Source organism: Pholis gunnellus, assembly GCF_910591455.1.
Source record: "Pholis gunnellus genome assembly, chromosome: 14".
NCBI lineage: Eukaryota > Metazoa > Chordata > Actinopteri > Perciformes > Pholidae > Pholis > Pholis gunnellus.
The window spans coordinates 3,817,061-3,835,037 of record NC_136541.1 but is presented as its reverse complement, the minus strand read 5'-3'; the positions used below and the strand labels follow the sequence as shown (position 1 = coordinate 3,835,037).

The following is a 17,977-nucleotide window of genomic DNA, read 5'->3' as shown; positions in this document are numbered from 1 at the left end:
AAAAATAAAGAGATTTACTTTAGACACCAAGTTCTGACCAATATTGACATAAAATATGAGCTTATTGTCTCAAATGTTTGATTGAATTTGTCTTGATTAACCTTTTTTATTAGCTTTAATGTAGAATCAGATGATCAAACTTCAAATTCCAGCAGTGTCCCCTCCTTGATCTTCACACTGAAATAACTACTTACTGTAGCACAAGTCTAAATGTATGAACAAATATAAAAAAAACAAAGAATATCTCCTTTGGAAATATCTCTTATTAGAGCTCTTTATTCCAGTTCGTTAAAGCCAACAGTTACTCTCAAGATTTACATTCAACAACTTCCGTTTACCCGACACGCAGGTAAACCTCCACATCCCCAGTTCATCCCTCACATCTGTTGGTCACACAATGATCACAAAATAGTGATTTCTCCCTCGTGTCATATTTTCAACATTCCAGGCATACATACTTATATTTACTATTTGTACAATATACTGTCATTGATTTCCATTCATCCGTCCGCCCCACCCTCATCCACACATAAAACACTGTACACATTTATCGACGGAGTCGTGTTCAAAAGGCCGTACGCCTTCACGTTTAATATCCAAGAGTCCAGGAAAGACACTGCTGAGTACCTTTGTTTTATTTATATTCTTTAACTTCCCGACTGCTTGAAGAGGATTTGTTCTTAAAGCTAAATGGAAAAGGTGGCCTGCAGATATATTACAGAGAGATAACCTCTTATGTGTTCAGAGGACCCCGGTCCAGTGTGTTCAGGAGTACAGGAAGAAAAGGAAGGAGACGAAAATCCAGAGCGATGGAAAGAGGCAGAAAGAAACAAAATACTTTTAAATAAAGACATTGTGAAAGGAAGAGCAGTCCGGCAATGGCAGTAAATGTTCATATTAATCCTAAAAAAAAAAAAAAGGACCTCCATATCATCCCTTCTTCTCCTTTTCCTGTTTCTTCTCTTAGTGTCTAAACGTCTAAAGCCAAGCACAGCAGTTTAGTTTCCTCTTTTGGTTCCCCAGCGTGGTTCATACAAGAGTGATGATACATGGATCAGGTAATACAGTACAGTACATTCTCCAACCTCCACTAGTGAAGCCTCCTCTGTAATAAGAGGCTCCTCCATCCTTCTGCTTTGGTCTCAGTCGGTCTGTGCAGCAGTAGAAGTAGTAGAGGCTTGTTCACTACTTTTAGGAATCCAGTGTCGCGACAGGAGGACGTCACCCTTTTGCAGTAAAGTGGCACAAATGTAGCTGCAGGAGAGAAAATGAGACACTGGAAAGTGCAAAGAGTCTAAATCTTTTTTTGGTCGCTAGTTAGTTACAGCTATGTTTTGGTTTGGTGACGTATTGGCGTGGCTTTGGTCCGGAGGTTGTACGGTTGGAGGAGCCAGTGGTCGCATGTTGGTTTGAGATGAAGAGAAGCTGGACCGAGCCGAGCCAGGCCGAGCCAATCCAGGCTCTGCGTTGGGAGAGAGAAAGAGAAAGAGAGAGAGAGAGAGAGAGAGAGAGAGAGAGAGAGAGAGAAAAAAAAACAAGAGGCTCATCCCCCGGCGTCTCTTTCTACCTGCCGAAAAAGTTCTCGTACTCCAGCAGTATTAGCTCCACTATCTGGTTCTGGTAGACCATGTGGACCGCGATGTTCCAGGTCTCCGTTTCGGGCCGCAGCAGCGTGGGGCCGAACACGATGGCCACGCTCTGGGTGGTCATGCGGTTTTCATCGCCGTGTTCGATCACCCTGGAGGAGCGACGGACAGTTAAGACACAGCATCGAATATTTACAAAGTACTACTTATGCAGAATTTCATATTATTGGATTTTAATTATTGATGCATGAATGTTTTCATGTTTCAAGTTGGAGCTAATTTGAAAGGATCAATACGGTCTTGTATTATACATCATGATTTATTCGTTTTATATTTTGTATTAATAATCAGAATATTCAAAGGACCTCAAGGTTTCTCTCTGACTTGTCGTGGAGTAAAAGTAGCAGAAAATGGAAACAGAAGTACTCAAGTAAAGTACCTCAGAATAGTACCTAAGTACAGTAGTTGAGTAAATGTACTCTGTTACTTTCCACCACTGCTTGCTGGTAGGGTTGATGCCTCTTAAATTCACGTGCTGAAGTTAATAATAATAATCAGTGTTTGGCCCCTGACAGGCTGTCATTTTGTTGATCATTTACACGACGTCTGCTTCTCTAAATAAACTACATTTTAATCTCTGTCGGTGTCAAATAATGAGCCATGTAATTGATTTGGCATCAGAAATTAACCATTGTGATGATTGATCTTAAGTACTAATGAGTTAAAGTACCAAACATGCTCTTGTTTCTGCTTTAGATATGATAATTTGTTGCTTTTCTCCATTCATATGTTGACATGAAAACAAAAGAAAATAACAGATTAATGAACAATTAAAATAATCTGGTGTCAGTGTGATTCACACTGTGTTCATGTTTCTTGTGAGAATGGTGCCTATTTGTTGTTATCTTTGCATTAAAACGCTGCGTTCTGAGGGCAAAGATGAATATAAAGAAAAGGAACGGAGTGTTTCTTACTTCCTGAGGTGTTTGAAGAGAGCCTGCATGGTGTCGTGGTTGGGTTTGGGCAGCTGTCGGACCAGATCCTTGATGGACTGAACTCGCTGCCTGTAGTCTGAAATCTCTGCAGAACAGGAAACATTTATCAAAGTCTGACGGAGCAACCTGGATTCATCGAACAGTTGCTTCTATTGTTTCACTGATGCAATGTTGGATAAAGTGCTTGTGATACGAGCGGTTTATGGCTAAGTTACTGCTACTAAATCACTAAGTAAGTTGGTTAGTGGTAGGTTTTGCAGCGGTAAATTAAAGAGGCCGACTACATGCCTAGTGCCCTAACTCCAGAGTGTGAGTTAATGTGTGACAGAGTGCGGTGCGGCCGTGTGTAACTCGTACTGATGGCGCTGACAAAGTCATGGAAGAGAGCGTAGGTGAAGAGAGGCTCCGGCAGTTCTCTGAAGTACATCTTTAAAGCTCCCGTGGTCACATGGATGTCCTCCCATTTCTCATCCGTCAGGTTCACCGTCTCATCTGGACACACACACACACACACACACACACACACACACACACGTCACTCACATTTAGGAAGTCTGACGTGTAGATATAGTGGCAATATTCCAGAATATACTTTTTTGGGAGGAGGTTAAAAGAGCGATAGAAAAGATCCTCTCAAAAGACATTCCAATGGACACTGTTTTTATTCATCATTTTAGGGTCTGTGTGCCAAAAGTGAACAGATAATGATTCAAATCTGTCTCCTATCGCAGTCTTCTGGAAAAATACTAATAGACCAAGTGTTACTCATTGGATGAGTAACTTCTCCTTTAGAAAGAGTGTATATATATATATATATATATATATACACACATACACACACATATATATGAAAGGAGAAACAGGATATGTTTGAAAAGGTTTGAGGACCATCTACTGCTTTTATGTGTGGATTTATCTGATGAGGAATATAATAAATAGATAACAAAAGACCTTTAACCTTAGCATGCTTTTAGTCTATATATTGAAGTCAGAATGATTCTAACTAACCTTTAATATATGTTGTTCCAGAGAGCAGTAACTTACCGTGGTTGACAACAAAGCGTAGTTTCTGTATGATCGCCAGGTTCCCACTAACTCTGTACAGCCCGTCTATACACAGACCTGCAAGGGATCATGGGAGGAAAACATTCGTCACTCTCCACATTCTATGTGACACTACCCGTGTGCTCATGAGCAGCAGTACACCCCACATTACATTACAACAACCCAGAATCACTTCCTTCTACCGTGACACACAGGTGAACCCACCGCTGTTCTCCACGTGGTCGATGCACATCTTCACAAAGATCGGCACCGTGTCGCTCTCCCTGTGACACAAGCTGGACAGACTGCAGCCGAACACCTGGTCTGAAGACACGGAGAGACAGAAGCACCGTCGTAAAAACAGTCCAATGAAGCTCCTCTGTTTTGTTGCAATACTGTACGTGTGTTATTGACCCTCCCTGAGACGTGATGCTTTCTATTAGATATAAAAGAAAGGATGGTTTTCTTTCTGTGGGCTCTTTAAGGCCAAGAAACGTCATGGAACATCTATATATTATGACAGGTCTGGTTAATTATTATAGAATTATAAAACATTCACTTTGTCTTATTGCTGTGGGCAAACTGGCTCGTTGGAGTATGAATTAAATCAAAAGAGGACATAATTAAGGTTAGAACAAACGCCTCGTACTCTTTGGTATGTTTAGTGCACGATAAATGTCAAGACACTATTGATATAACCACAACACACATGACAGGAAATGTGCAAATATAAATGAAAATATGCAACGTGTGTTTCTGCTACAGCAGAGAACGCCAGCAGCTTATACCACAAATGTTCAGCATCGACCTGAAATACTGCTTCCTGTTTTCTGGTAAAAATTAACTTGACATTTATTGATTTCCTCAAAGAATAAATCTAACTTCTTGCTGTCCGTTATAGTAAATAATGAGTCTTTTCACAAATTTGAGAGACGTTTGCGGTTCTCCGTGGAGCCGCGGTACCTTTGATGTATCCCTTGTCTCTGACGGCCTGCAGGGTGGGGCGGCGGGTCAGGAACTTCTTCAGCTTGTGTCTGGTCTTCTTGTTGTCGGTGGCGTCCATGCTGGTGGAGGTCTTCATGGCTGCAGAGGACAGATGGGACAGCACAGTGTTGTCCACCACTCGTCTCAACACACGGCTCGCCATGACGGCCGCTCGAAGTTTTGAGGGAATGAAACTGATACGCGGTGGTTTTATAAAGGCACGAGGGACACATGACAGGCGGCACTCTACGCTTTCATTTTCACTCTTGTGTAATTAAGTGTGTGCCCTGTTCATTCACTCTGCTGTCATACTTGGCAATCTTTGACTTTTGATGATGTATTATCAGTTTAAATACAGCAAACGTGGCACGTGTTCAAACATCTGCTCACAGACCTCGGCCTTTCTTTGAGTCTCGGTGTTCTTTCTCTTTGTCGTTTTTCTCCGCACCAGGAGACTCCGGCATGTCCTCTTCAATGGCCTCGTCAGACTCCCAGGCCTAAGACGCACACAGAGAGATCAGATACAGGTCGTAAACCTCTACCTGCTGCACCTTTAGACTCTCAGGACTGTACAACTACACTTTATCTGTTGACAAGTGAGTTGACCTGAAAACAAATGACTTTCAAACTATTCTCAAGTTTTATTCAGAATATATTTCTGTTCCGATTCAGTCTTAATTTACAGTTAGTTAAGTGGCTTTTTTTACTAGTGTTTTAATAAATATCAAATACAATATCTGTACAGTATTCATCACGCTTCTGTTGATCTTCTCAGTTTAATTGTTTAAAATGAGCAGCTGGTGTTCAGCTGGAGATGCAGCAGAGTTCAAAAGACATCTGCTTTAAATGTGTATTTTATTTTATCATTACAAAGTGAACATGCAGCCGTTATATATCAACTGTGACAAAGTCCACTCTGTCTCTCCTCTGAACAACCTGGCACAAGCTCCCCTGTTTTTATTACAATAGTTATCATGTAATAACTAATGATAAAGAATATACAGTATATCTACTGTATGTCCCATCTGGTCCTCACATGGGTGCTGATGGTTTCCTGCAGCGTCCGGTACCAGTCGTTGACCAAGGCGTCGTTATCTGACTGGATCAGCAGCTCCGTGCCCTGACGAGTCTTCACCTGCAACCCGGAGAGATGATCAACTATTGATTCCGATCATCAGCTATGCTCTGGTGTTGTTTTGGAAACCATTTCTTTTCTCTTGTTTATTCTGTAGTTCTGTTAATTCATCATGTAAACGCATCTTTCATATTTAGTGTTTCAGTAACAACATCTTGGAAAGGGGTTCACTCATGCACCAAGGGGTGATATAAAATACACCTGAAGGATCTTTCGTTTGTATTTGAGACATTTCTTTAATTATACAAAAGACACAAATACGGATTAAAAACAAGAACGATCTGGAGGAGATCTGCTCACCTCTATAACGTGCTTCTTGCTGGATTTGTCCTTGGAAGCCCATTCCACCGAGCCGCCCCTCAGGTCCACAGTGAACTCTGGTTTGGACTGAACGCCTCCGAACTGGACAGAGAGAGGAGACGGATCAGCCTCGACCGTTCAACCAAACAGCAGATGGTGCAGAGGAGAGTATAAATATATAAATATGCTGCTTTGATAACGACGAACGTGGAGAGATTAAGATTCAAAGTTTGGATTCACCTTCAACTGGAGCTACACCTTCCAGGAGAGTTAGTGTGATATGATATATGACAGTTACTTTCATGGCTTTCTTTTTTCGTTGCGTTTGTCTGAGACACAAAAGGAATTTCCAAAATGTACTAGAAGACTTGTTGAGTCATTTGATGGGTTTACATGCTGGATGTAAATTCTCAAGATTAAGATAAACGACACAAAACTTGATCAGCATTTCTTCATCTAGAGAGCTAATTAACTGCAGAGAAAACTTTGCAGGAACTTTAGTTTCAAAGGCAAAGGAGTCCGTTGAGTTTTGCGCCATCAACCTACACACTGAAGCTAATCCTTCCCGCGTAACCAGAAAGCATGACGCACCAACAAAAACCTCCATGAACTCTTCAACTTCTACATTTCAAAGAAAACAACTCTGATTAAATCTAGTGATCCATGAACTTCATCTTGTCTAATAGTCTAAAATAAATAAGTCTACTTTAAGTCAGAGTAAAACAATTACTGACGCAGTATTATCGTCTCTCATCTTTTCCCCGATGCCGGTGACTCATAACACACACAGAAGGGGTCGGGGTCATGACGGACAGGAGGGAGGTGGCATGCAGAGGAAGAGGAGACAGAAGCACACAGGAGGAAGGAGGAAGCACATACAGAGGAGGCTCTGTCGAGGCCAGAGCAGCCATAGGAGACGGCCGGGCGTTTCTTAGCGGACGGCCTCCAGTTACTCAACAGTGAGAGCAGAAACGCAGGGAAGGACTCACTGAGGTAGTACGGCTGCATGGAAGGGAGGATGGGGTATGGAGGTATGGAGAGAGAAGGAAAAGGAAACATCTCGGAGATTTAATTCAACCCCAACGCCCATCTAGTGACTCAACAAACCTCTATATAAACCGTTACTATCAAATCAAAAGGGGGCATGAAAACTGAACCCTGCATCTGGAAAAAGGCACAACTGTACGTCTCCTCATATATATTATATAAGAAAAGTACAAGCTTCCTGTCACTCACCCAGCTGGTCCCGCCTCCTTGGCCTTTGGCGAAAAGCAGCGTGGATCCTTGCAGCACGGTCCAGGAAGACGTCCAGTTCTTCCTGCAACAGATGGTTCATGAACACTGTAAAAATACTGAAGTGAACTTTGACAATGTGACACAAAATACAGACAAAACAAGAATCCAATCATAAGTTGTCTCTGTAGCGTTACTAAAGGTCATCAAATCTTCCCAGGAAACCTTTTAAAGTAACTCTGCAGACGTCAGAATAATGTCAACATTGGTCGATTCTGAGTACGTGCCACTCACCGTACTTTCTTGCCGTGCTCGGTGATCTTTGTCACGTTCAGAACGCCGCACTTTTCAGACGGCTGTAGAGAAACAAAAGGACGCACACTGAAGAAAGGGTGACATACACATCCATCACTGATTCACAACCACAGCCGGATGACGGGAGAGAAAAGTGCTGTCAAAAAGTAAATATCGGTAAACAATAAGAGTGTGTCACTCCGTCGGAAAAAAACACCACCACCACAATAACAACACCACCACCCCGCCACCAGAACAATCACAGCCTTCAGCTGGAAGGAAAACCATTATTTCCACTGAAGAAAGACAAGAGAGTTTAGTCTAGAGACTTCAGATTAAATCAAATTAGAAAAAGATAAGCCTTGAGCAGATCTTTTGTTTCAGATTATAACCACACAGGTCGATCTTTGGGGAAACACAGACGGTCAACGCACAAACAATTTATCCAAGTCCAGTTCTGCTTATTAATGTGGATTCTACACAGGCTCAAGCTAAAATGTATTCTCTTACTCCAACTGTTATTTCTGTGTGATGGCAAATGTAATCATAAACTGGGACACAATCCTCTTCTCTATTGATTTCCACATCTTCTGTGCCTGTGTAGAAACCCTGCAATAAGCTGCCGACAACCAGGGCTCAAGTTAACCCCACCCATCCTGCAGGACGGAGCCTGGTGGGTGGGGGAGGGGGGGAGGCGACAGGGGGAGTACTAACAGAGTCGGGGGGCTTGGGAGACGAAGGGCAGGAGTCGGAGTCGGGGGAGGAGGGCTTGGGGCCCAGAGGAGCGTCCTAGTGAGGAGACAGGGATGGAGGAAAAAACAACAAACACACACACACACACTGTCACTAACAGCAGAAGGTTAATGAGAAGATGATGAGAGGTTAACAACACACAGACAGTTCAAGGAGTGCGATGGCAATTAGCAGTGAGATTACAACTGGGCAAAGTGTGTCGAGTACCTGTGTGATGTCCGGGAGGTGCAGATGGATTATTAATTAGACGTGGAGGCAGGTATTTATCACAGTGCTCATGCTGCTACTACAAACTACTTCATTTGTGTATCATTGTGGTTAAAAGCCTCATCAAGTTTGTGATTGAATGATTGAAATGAACAGACTCAGGTAATCGTGAAGACGGGGATGTGATTATCACTCCTGCTGCGTGATTGTTATCATGCGAGTTGATTTGTCTGCTCGGATTAAGGGACAAGCCTCCGATTGGTCGGTCCGACGGGGCCACTGACTTGGTGTTTGTACGGGTGTCGGCGGGCCGAGCCTGCGCGGAAACGCCTGGTTTTTGACAGCCGCTGCGAAGCAAAACCAGTCTACAACTGAAACTCTGGACTCGTGTGATAAACAGTGAACACATCTCACACCAGCTCCATGTGGAACACACTTGTTCTGTACAGGCCATACACATAACGCAGCTGACAGGTGTTAAAGAAACGGGTTATCCAACTAACTTTTAGGCAAAAAGTGTGTTTGCAGATGATTTGCATGTCAGACCTTGTCGTTAGCGTCTTGGATGAAGGCGCTGTGTCTCCACTTGGTGAGGACGATGGGATCCACGTGTTTCCTGTCCAGACTGTAGCTCTTCAGGGCGTCTCCAGACGGCTGGGGGGGGGAGTGGTTGTACTGGATGGGAGGAAACAGGAAGTGTTTCTGCATAGATGTACTTTTAATTCTACCTCCTACGAATGTAAACACAGAGGGCTTTTATAACTAAAATAACAAGTACTTCTAATGGAATGTGTGCCTGATTCTGCAGAAAGCTACCATGACGCTACAACTTTGTAAGTCACAAAGTGGAGCTGCAATAAAGATTCACAGCATCCCTTGTTTAAAATTCTCCGTTGTCTCTCTTTGGTGTTGGACAGAGAAAGTAACTTGGATTGCGACGGAGTCTCACCTTCGGCAGCTCCCATTCTGACCTGGAACCATCTGCGCTGTAGTAATACGGTCGGCCCTGCTCATCCACGTGTTTTAACCACTGGAGGCGAACACACGGACAACACGCATTAGTGCGAGTCCTCACATCACCCAAATATATATGAGCAAGAACATCACAACTACTGAACAACAGACAGGCTTCAATGTTAAAATGTTACAAATGGATCATAATGCTGAGGTGAGTTTAAGTCCTGCACTGTAAGTCTTCACTTTTCTTTAAATCTATACAATGAATCTAATGTTTTCTTATCGGCATGAGTGATGAAAGTATTTCATGATAACGAGGAATTGTTTTTTTGTTTGTGCGATGAGGGAAATAGCAGAGAAGAGTATTTCCATCATGTCTCTAGTAGTTGTATTCATTCTCGTGCTTCATCTGCGTGGAGGAAACATTTGAGTTGTGCCCTTTAGGAGGAATTTAACCATGAAATCAACCCAAGAAGCCGCTCCCACATGCATTCTCAGAAGCCACCACAGTAGAGAGACAGCAGGTCAGCCGGTACCTTCTCGTTGGTGTGGTCGCTGACGTACAGCGTGTGGCCGTGCTCGTCCATCTCCTCCGACCAGCCGCGCGGCGGCGACCCATACTGACTGTCTGACTGGCTAGAGTAGGTACTGAAGCAGGTGTCCTCCGACGACAGAGGCTGGAGGCGGCCGATGGAGAGCGAGAGGAAGGGAAAGAAAGACGGCGAGAGCGAGAGAGGAGTGGTCTACCGTCGGTGTGCGAGGAGAGAGGAGAAAAAGAGAGAGAGAGGGATATCTTTCACCACAGAGTCACAGAGGAGAAACACCAAACCACCATCTTTAACAGAGACCCAACAGAAACCACTCATGTCCATGCTTGATTTTGGAGAAAGTCTGGAGCTGGCTGCTGCAGCCTGACACAGAATGATTAACAGTGACTGCCTGTCTCCTGTAGGGGGCAGTGTGGTACAGCCATTTCATGTTCAGAGATGACTCACAAATGATTCATCTATTATGAGCGTTGATCACAAAACACATTATTCCCTGTTCAAAATTAATTAAAACTGTCGTTTCCACCACGCAAAAAAAAAAAAGCTGCATGTGTTTTGTTTCTCAAAGAAAGACAGAACTTTCTTTTTGATTTGAGTTTTTGTCAGTGCTGAAAGAATACGTTTGCAGATGCCTCCCCCTGGCTGTATGTACAGTGTTGTTAATCACAAGAAAGCACTGACACGCTGCATTTGTTATCCATTTAATATTCTGAGTGTATATCAGCAAGTTACTGTAATTCTACGCTTGTGAGAAGCAGATTGAGTTTAGAGTGACAACATCTTTGCAAAGTCAGCTCATTTTGGCCATCCTTTATCCGTCACTGGTTTAGTTTAATACTTTACTGTGGAAGTTATGATTCTGCATCCACTAAATCTAAGAATTAAGTTTGACTTGAGAGTCGAGTTTTCATTAATTAAGTTCATGTATACTTTGTCAGAGAAGCTGTTCAGAGCCGTTGTTTACGTTTGACTCAGAGTCACACCTGCTTCCTGTGGTGATTCACCAGGTGTTCACGTGTGAAGGGCCCCAAGAGATTCACTCTTATCTCCACATTTCTCAAATTCCTACGTCCTACTACCTCCACTTCTGAGCTGCACGGATTGCATCTGTGTTTGCAGTCACTCAAACATGGAGAAATCCCCCGCACGACTTTACATGTGTCGCCACAAGTAAAGTCAGTTTTGACTAATGAGAAGCTTGCTGACAATCCAGACAGCCACGTGTTTAATAAAGAGCCGTTGTTTAGCTTTGATTGTAAGTATTACTCAGAGTTACCAGTTTCGACTCTTGAAGTTCCTCATACAGATACATAAGAGTAATGTGTAAAGCCTACATGTGTGTGTGTTTCATGGAACCCTCTGTACTCGATCCGTACCTCGGAGCTCTCTCCTACGCTTTGGCACTCTCCTCTGGAGCTCCCGGTGCTGGCGTCCTTGGCTCGCGGCGGCTTCCAGGTCCTCTCCTGGGTGGACCGGTTGTAGTAGAAGTGCCGGCCGTTCTGGTCCTTGTGGGTCTCCCAGTCGCCCATCACGTGGAGGCAGGAGCCGGAGGGGAAAGGGGGCAGGTGGGTCTGGGTGATCTTCAGCTCCTGGAGGTTGGTGTAGACGGGCGACTCGGAGCGGCCGTGGCCCGACGAAGGTACCGTCTGATGGGGAGAGAAGAAACACAGAGCGAGAGAGAGAGAGAGAGGTGTGAGTCATCTGTGAGTGCATTTAAGTCAGTTACATAATCAGGGAAAAGTTCCTCGACAGAGAAATTCACAGCTTTCAGAGTGCAAATCAACAGCTGTACAGGCAAGCTGGCGAACTGTTTCATCCAGAAACACTTTAAAAACAGCGCCTGAGCACACATCAATCACCTCACCCCCGCACTGTTAATGTCGTGTTCCTACTGAGCTCCACAAGAAGTCAATCACTTCATCTTTAGGCCTACATTGTTTGCTGAGTGGCATCGGAGCCGAGAGGAAGTGGCCGAAATGTCAAAAGAAATCTGTAGTTAAAGCTGACATAGCCAGTGTTGACCGCAGAGGAGCAGAGCTATGAATGAGGAGAAGGAGGAGGAGGAGGAGGAGGAGGAGGAGGAGGAGGAGGAGAGGGGAAGGAAGTGTTGTTGTTGTATAACTGACAGTGACCAGATTCAGGTAGAAATAAGGAAGTGAAACGGACTATCACGACACATTGGTAGTACTTTCTGCCCAGCTATGAACAATGAGATTTTTAATACAAGTATATGGTCATGTGGTTCAATCTGTATCCTCTAATTTGAATGACTTGCTTTTCAAATTTCCTTTTGGAGCCTGGCTATATTATCAGAATTCTGTGGTATTGACATGGTAGCGATACCTGCTGGTCATCATGAACATCAGCCCAAAACAGAGTTCATACACGAAAAGAGAAAATAATCCACACAGCTCTCTGGACACTAACCACAGGAAGGTCCGTAAGAAAGGATTATGTTCATTGATAAATTATTTGCAGAATAATTGATAATTTATGCAATTAATCACAAGAGCTAATCACAAATTTGTTGATGTCTTCAAATTGCTTTTTCTCCGACTAACCGTCTGAAACCAAAAGATATTCAGTTTACTATAATAGTAGACAAGACAAAGCAGCACATCATCATATTTAAGAGGATTTAACCATCAAATGTTTTGGTAATTTAGCTTGAAAAAGAATCAACAGTTACAAATTTACTTTCAGTCAATTGGTAGAATAGAATGATAGCAAATGATAACTACTTGTTATATTAACTACATGTCACTGATGAGTCTCTGCAGACAGGATTAGAAACCCGACACACCGACATGTTTTTATGCTATTCCTGGTAAGATGAGAGCGCGCATGTAGCTGTGAGGGAGACCAGTTCTTATTTTAAATACTGTAACAATAACAAAGAGAGATGGTGAGCGTTGGTTTGAATTACAACAGCATGGATTTAAAAGTGAGCTCCAACATTTCCGCCGCTGTAGTACAGCCAGCATGCTGCTAATCACAGAGGCTCTGACGCGAGACTGATCCAGTCAACGGGGCTGCTTGTCATGATTCTTTCATACTGGCATTACTGCAGAGCAGCGGGGCAGAGAGCGAGAGAGACATATAAATAATGGCGGTGCCCCGAGGCCTCCTAACACCGGCTCCGTGATGTGTTTATTGCACACGGATCAATAGGGATGAAATATTCAGGAGCCCAGCACACAGCTGGAGGAACCCGAGAGGATCGACTGTTCAATGGACTTGATGAAGACTAAGACGCGTGCTGTTCACAACAGTATCGCAGCACCACAAATTAAAGGTGGAGAGTGCTTATTTTATACACTTAATACATAATTCAGCTCAGTTTATTCTACCTCAAGAGACTTCGGAAGCAAGCACTAGACCTTCAGAATAAAAGACTGCTTTTAGGGCTGTAAGAAAATATTGATACACTTCAGTATCGCGATATGTTTTGTTTACATGCAAAGATAATAACTGTATATAAGAAGTGGAATGTAGTCATCGTGACGTCATCCATTGGTTTGTGGGCCGCCGTTATGAAGTTTAAAGTTTGCCGATTTTGCTGTCGCCATCTTGGATTACAGCCGCCGCCATCTTGGATTACAGCCGCCGCCATGTTTTTTTGGCAAACAACGAATGAAAGTGACCATATTTGGAATGCGTAGGAGTGACGTAGAGACGGCGTATACGGCTCTGCTAGCTGCAGCGACCTGTCAATCACAGTAGCCCCGCCCCGAAAGCATATCCTGCTTTATGGTCTGTTTGACTCTAAATGGACCATCATTTACTAAATGAACATCATGCTGTATTGAAGAAGACTTGAAACTAGCGATTGAGACCATAAACTCATGTTTACAATGTTTACTGAGGTAATAAATCAAGAGAGAAGTAGAGTCATTTTCTCATAGACTTCTATACGACCAGAGGAGTCGCCCCCTGGTGGTGATGGATGGATAACTCACTGTTCTGGTTGCATAAAAAAGTTACAAAAGTAACTCAGATTTCATGCATACAGCAGAGTTGTTTATAATATGACGGATTTTGTAAAACTTAAAAAAAAAAAAATCACAAGACATTGAATCATAGCCCCTGTATCATGATATGCATCGTTAAAAGTTGTGCTCAATAGATGAAAATATATAAAATACTACCTCAGGCGGTGAACAACTAGTAAACACATCGTCCTCTTCGTGTATTGAGAATGCTCGAAAAAAGCTTCTCCTGAACCGGCTCACTGCCATCGTCCCTGCTTCAGATTCTGACTGGTGACACTGCTCTGTGGTCTTCCTGAGTAATCCTGAGCCAACATGTGATTAAGTGCAAGGATCTGTCGAAGAGGAAGTCCTGGTGGCCAACGGACCGTTAAAAACAAAAGCCAGCAGTTATGTAGCATCCCACAAAACCACATTCTGAAATTAAACTTCACTCAAGTGGTCGGAAGCTCAATAAACTTTACCCAATAATGTTTAAGAGGAGCCCCCCCCCCCCCCCCAACCTTCAGCTGTGTAGTGTAGAGCTGCGGAGGAATATATTATACCTATTTAACTTTTTAGCACCTGATGGAATAAGTGCCAGGTTTAAGAGCGATTTAAAGTAGAGATACAGCTGGGTGCAACTCAATATACGGAGAATGTTATGTCATTTCTGCAGTCGAACAAACGTCTCACATCCTCAAATGTGGCAACTTAACAGCAATATCAAGACGTAGCCGTAATGTCAGACTGGGGAAATGTTGATATAATTGGTTTTGAACTGGTTTTACAGGCCACACGGTTGTGAAAACCTCTCAGTCTGAAGGCCATGTAGAGCCGGAGCACAACCACTAAAACTGCAGCTCGGTCTTCCAGTGGCAGCAGCAATCGTCAAATAACAGCACTCATTCCGTAACTAGAGGCTGCTCCGCCACGTCGGCTCATTAAAAATGCACCGGGTGTCTCCTTGACTCCATTACATTGGCGGTGTGTTGCTGAGCAGCTGGTGCTGGACATCTGGTGTGAACGGGTCGACTGGCTGATCAATACTGAGCTCTACAACCACTGAACCGCAGACATTAAGAGGTTGACCTCTAACAGCGAGGCGGAGCTGCTCTCTTTCTAAGTACTCGAGGTGTGCAAGTGGTGTCGTGTACTCTAGAGCGGAGCATCATCTGGGCTTTCAGAAGTAAACGTCTCTTTGAACAGACGTAAGCAGCATTGTCAAAGACGAGCAACGGAATTAGAAAGTATGAGGTAATAAAATGTAAAGAGACACGTAAACTACGACTTTTAAGGAGCATTTCTGTGAAGAAACATCCAATCACTGAGCTTAAAATGATGTAGCGTGGGCTGTTAACGTTGAGTGAAAGCTTTAGATTCCTCTTCGTCGACACATTCAGCATTTTAAATCCGTTCACTGCTCAATGTTAAATAAACTCAGCAACCATGGTGAGGCTTTCTGACGACAAAGCATTTTGCATTTGCTGGATTGCTTCATTCACCAGACAGTTAAAATGATAAAAACTGACGGCCGGCACATAAACCTATAGTATTGGTACATTTTAAACGTCATTTATCAAGCAAAGAGGTCACACATTCTCTGGTTCCAGTATTACTAGCTGAACAACTCATTTAAAATAAATCACTTTGGGGAATTGTCCAAGGCATCTCTCACGGTTTTCTGGCATTGTGTGGAGTCGACAATTTGATTAAATTGTGGAAAAACTAGAATTGATTTGATTTGATTACAATACTGACCAGTCAATCTCAACCACAACACCTACAGCAGTCAGCAATGAGGAGCAGCGGGTCTGAACTGCAGCAGCAAAATCAACATTTGCTAATGTCCCGTTTGAATCCGGAGCAGCGGTTAATGAGCGGAGAACACGGAGGAGCTGCCGGCTCCAGATAGATGGACCTGCAGAGTGTCTTATCTGTGCTGCCTGCAGCTCTGCAGCAGAATAATAATCAACTGGTCCAGTGTTTCTCCAGCCGGAGATAAAAAACCACGTCAGAGACACACAGAGAGAGGAGATTGCAGCTTCGGGCAGCGACTGCATCACAGCTACTATGAGATGCAAATGCCTGCAGATGCTTCAGCATCACATAGTTTATATTTAGACGGGTCTGGTGCGAGATTCAGAACACTGAAAGCTGTTGTCCTGATTCACAAAAGTAGAACTGCTGGGTTGCTTTTTGAAAGCAGAGGAAAGCTGTAGTGACTGTTTTTGATGAGTCTGTCTTCCATTTTTTGGTTACTTTGCAATGTAGGCAGTTATTGCCAATGCTGAATTAGCAACTTTTTCTGCAGGATTTCCCGCCGTTGAAGCAGGATTTCATCATCTATAAAAAAGGGGACATGCACATGCATCTGCACAGGATAGGATAGCGCCCTCTCCCTGAAGTGACTTGTGATTGGCCAAAGTCTCCCGTCACGGGCTACATTTCCTAAAGTCTGAAAACAGCTCAGGAGAGACGGAGAAGTCGAGTTCTCTCTCAGACCACTTGAATTACAATGTGCTCAAATGTTAAGATGGAATTTTTGCCCAATGGAAAAAGAAGCTGCCTTGCCCAGCTTTAAAACAAAAGTTAAAGCAGCAACGCTCTTTACTCTGCAGCAGATATGTTTCGTAGTTTTTATTAACCCTGGAAAGAGTAAATACATCTTTTAGCATTATCATGTTCACCACTAAAAGCTGATTAGTTGGATGGACAATAGGGAACATTATAACTTCTAAATAACTATATGATAACATTAAGAACTTAACTTGTGTATTTACTCCACAGGCAACGTTGTTTAAAGTGTACAGACGTCTTCAGCTGATACCAAACTAATGGAATCACTCAGAATCCAAAAATATACAACGGATCACCAGAAGTGTAGGCATCAGTGTCCTTTAGGTGGCAGGCTGAACACTAAGTTTGTGAAATCTTAAAAAGGGATTGGCCATTGACTGAGGAGGAGGAGCTCCTCATGTTCACCTCCTCTCTCCTCCCCTTTACTGTTTGACACAGATGAACCTGCTCTGCTGCATACCTGCAGGGAGCTGAGCCATGCAAACACAAAACACACACTTTGATGCCAGCATTGCGCGACTGATGTACTAAAAATGTGCAAGTCCACACATGTACAAACGTTTCCACTAAAACTCACAAAGAGAACTCCTACCTCGTGTCTACTTCCTCCTCCATGCAGTTTCACAGGTGCAAAGTGATTAACGTGTTTGGCATATATTTCTAAAACATCTGTAGCAAATGTTTCTTAATATTTCCTCCACTATAGCGGACTTTTTCCTTAATTAATTTAGGATCTCGACCACATTCCAATAAGATACAAAACTGCCAAGGAAAGAGTTAATAATTCTGGCAGCTTTGCAGAGCTACTTTCAGCATGGTGGACAAAAAAAGAAACGCCAATATTTACCACAGACTCACAGACTCATGAGTCTATATGAGACTCATATAGACTCATGCTACAGCAAATAATGAATTTGATTAAGAGTTCCTTCTATCTGAGCTGATTAAAGCTAATTTCTTTGTGTAAATCAGTGTAATTTCATTCCCATATCAGATATCCGTTTGGGATGGAAGTAGTTCCTGGTATAATAGCGCTGGGTGATACATTTAAATGATTTAATGTGGGACAAACGACCAGTGAAACCAGTCAGGAGAGAGAAACAGGAAGAAAAGAGTTTTATGAGAGAGCAGTTGTATGCACAGTAAATGGCCAGGCTGCTTTCCGGGTAAAATTGCATCATAGATACTTAAATCACAGATATAAGTGAAAAAGCAGTTTGAATGCGGTTTGTGAAGTCTCTAGACCTGGATTTTTTAACTTCAGGTCAGTAAGTCTTATGCATATCCATGGTGTAGGAAGCATAGAGTATGTAAGGAAGAGGAGGAAAGCATACAAAGGATTAACCGGGAGCACAAAAAGATAAACATGCCATCCTCAAGAGACCCTGGTGTC

General features: G+C 43.1%; 1 protein-coding gene across 4 annotated transcripts in view; it reads right to left on the bottom strand.

The window, feature by feature from the left end:
* Positions 1-564: 564 nt before the first annotated feature.
* Positions 565-17,977, bottom strand: part of LOC306706298 (rho GTPase-activating protein 12-like) — a 41,921-nt gene continuing 24,508 nt past the window's right edge. Inside the window, exons 3-19 of one of the 4 annotated variants that reach the window (XM_079173311.1) lie at positions 11,413-11,682; positions 10,025-10,231; positions 9,481-9,561; positions 9,078-9,206; positions 8,816-8,878; positions 8,286-8,360; positions 7,572-7,633; positions 7,281-7,362; positions 6,045-6,146; positions 5,646-5,744; positions 5,004-5,106; positions 4,589-4,708; positions 3,851-3,949; positions 3,626-3,703; positions 2,939-3,073; positions 2,561-2,666; positions 565-1,738 (exon numbers count right to left, since the gene is read on the bottom strand). In XM_079173311.1, the coding sequence (XP_079029437.1) occupies positions 1,564-1,738; positions 2,561-2,666; positions 2,939-3,073; positions 3,626-3,703; positions 3,851-3,949; positions 4,589-4,708; positions 5,004-5,106; positions 5,646-5,744; positions 6,045-6,146; positions 7,281-7,362; positions 7,572-7,633; positions 8,286-8,360; positions 8,816-8,878; positions 9,078-9,206; positions 9,481-9,561; positions 10,025-10,231; positions 11,413-11,682 (1,986 nt within the window). In that variant the 3' untranslated portion in view covers positions 565-1,563. The remainder of the gene's footprint in view (positions 1,739-2,560; positions 2,667-2,938; positions 3,074-3,625; positions 3,704-3,850; positions 3,950-4,588; positions 4,709-5,003; positions 5,107-5,645; positions 5,745-6,044; positions 6,147-7,280; positions 7,363-7,571; positions 7,634-8,285; positions 8,361-8,815; positions 8,879-9,077; positions 9,207-9,480; positions 9,562-10,024; positions 10,232-11,412; positions 11,683-17,977) is intronic. The other 3 variants (XM_079173312.1, XM_079173313.1, XM_079173314.1) reach the window with 3 other exon arrangements.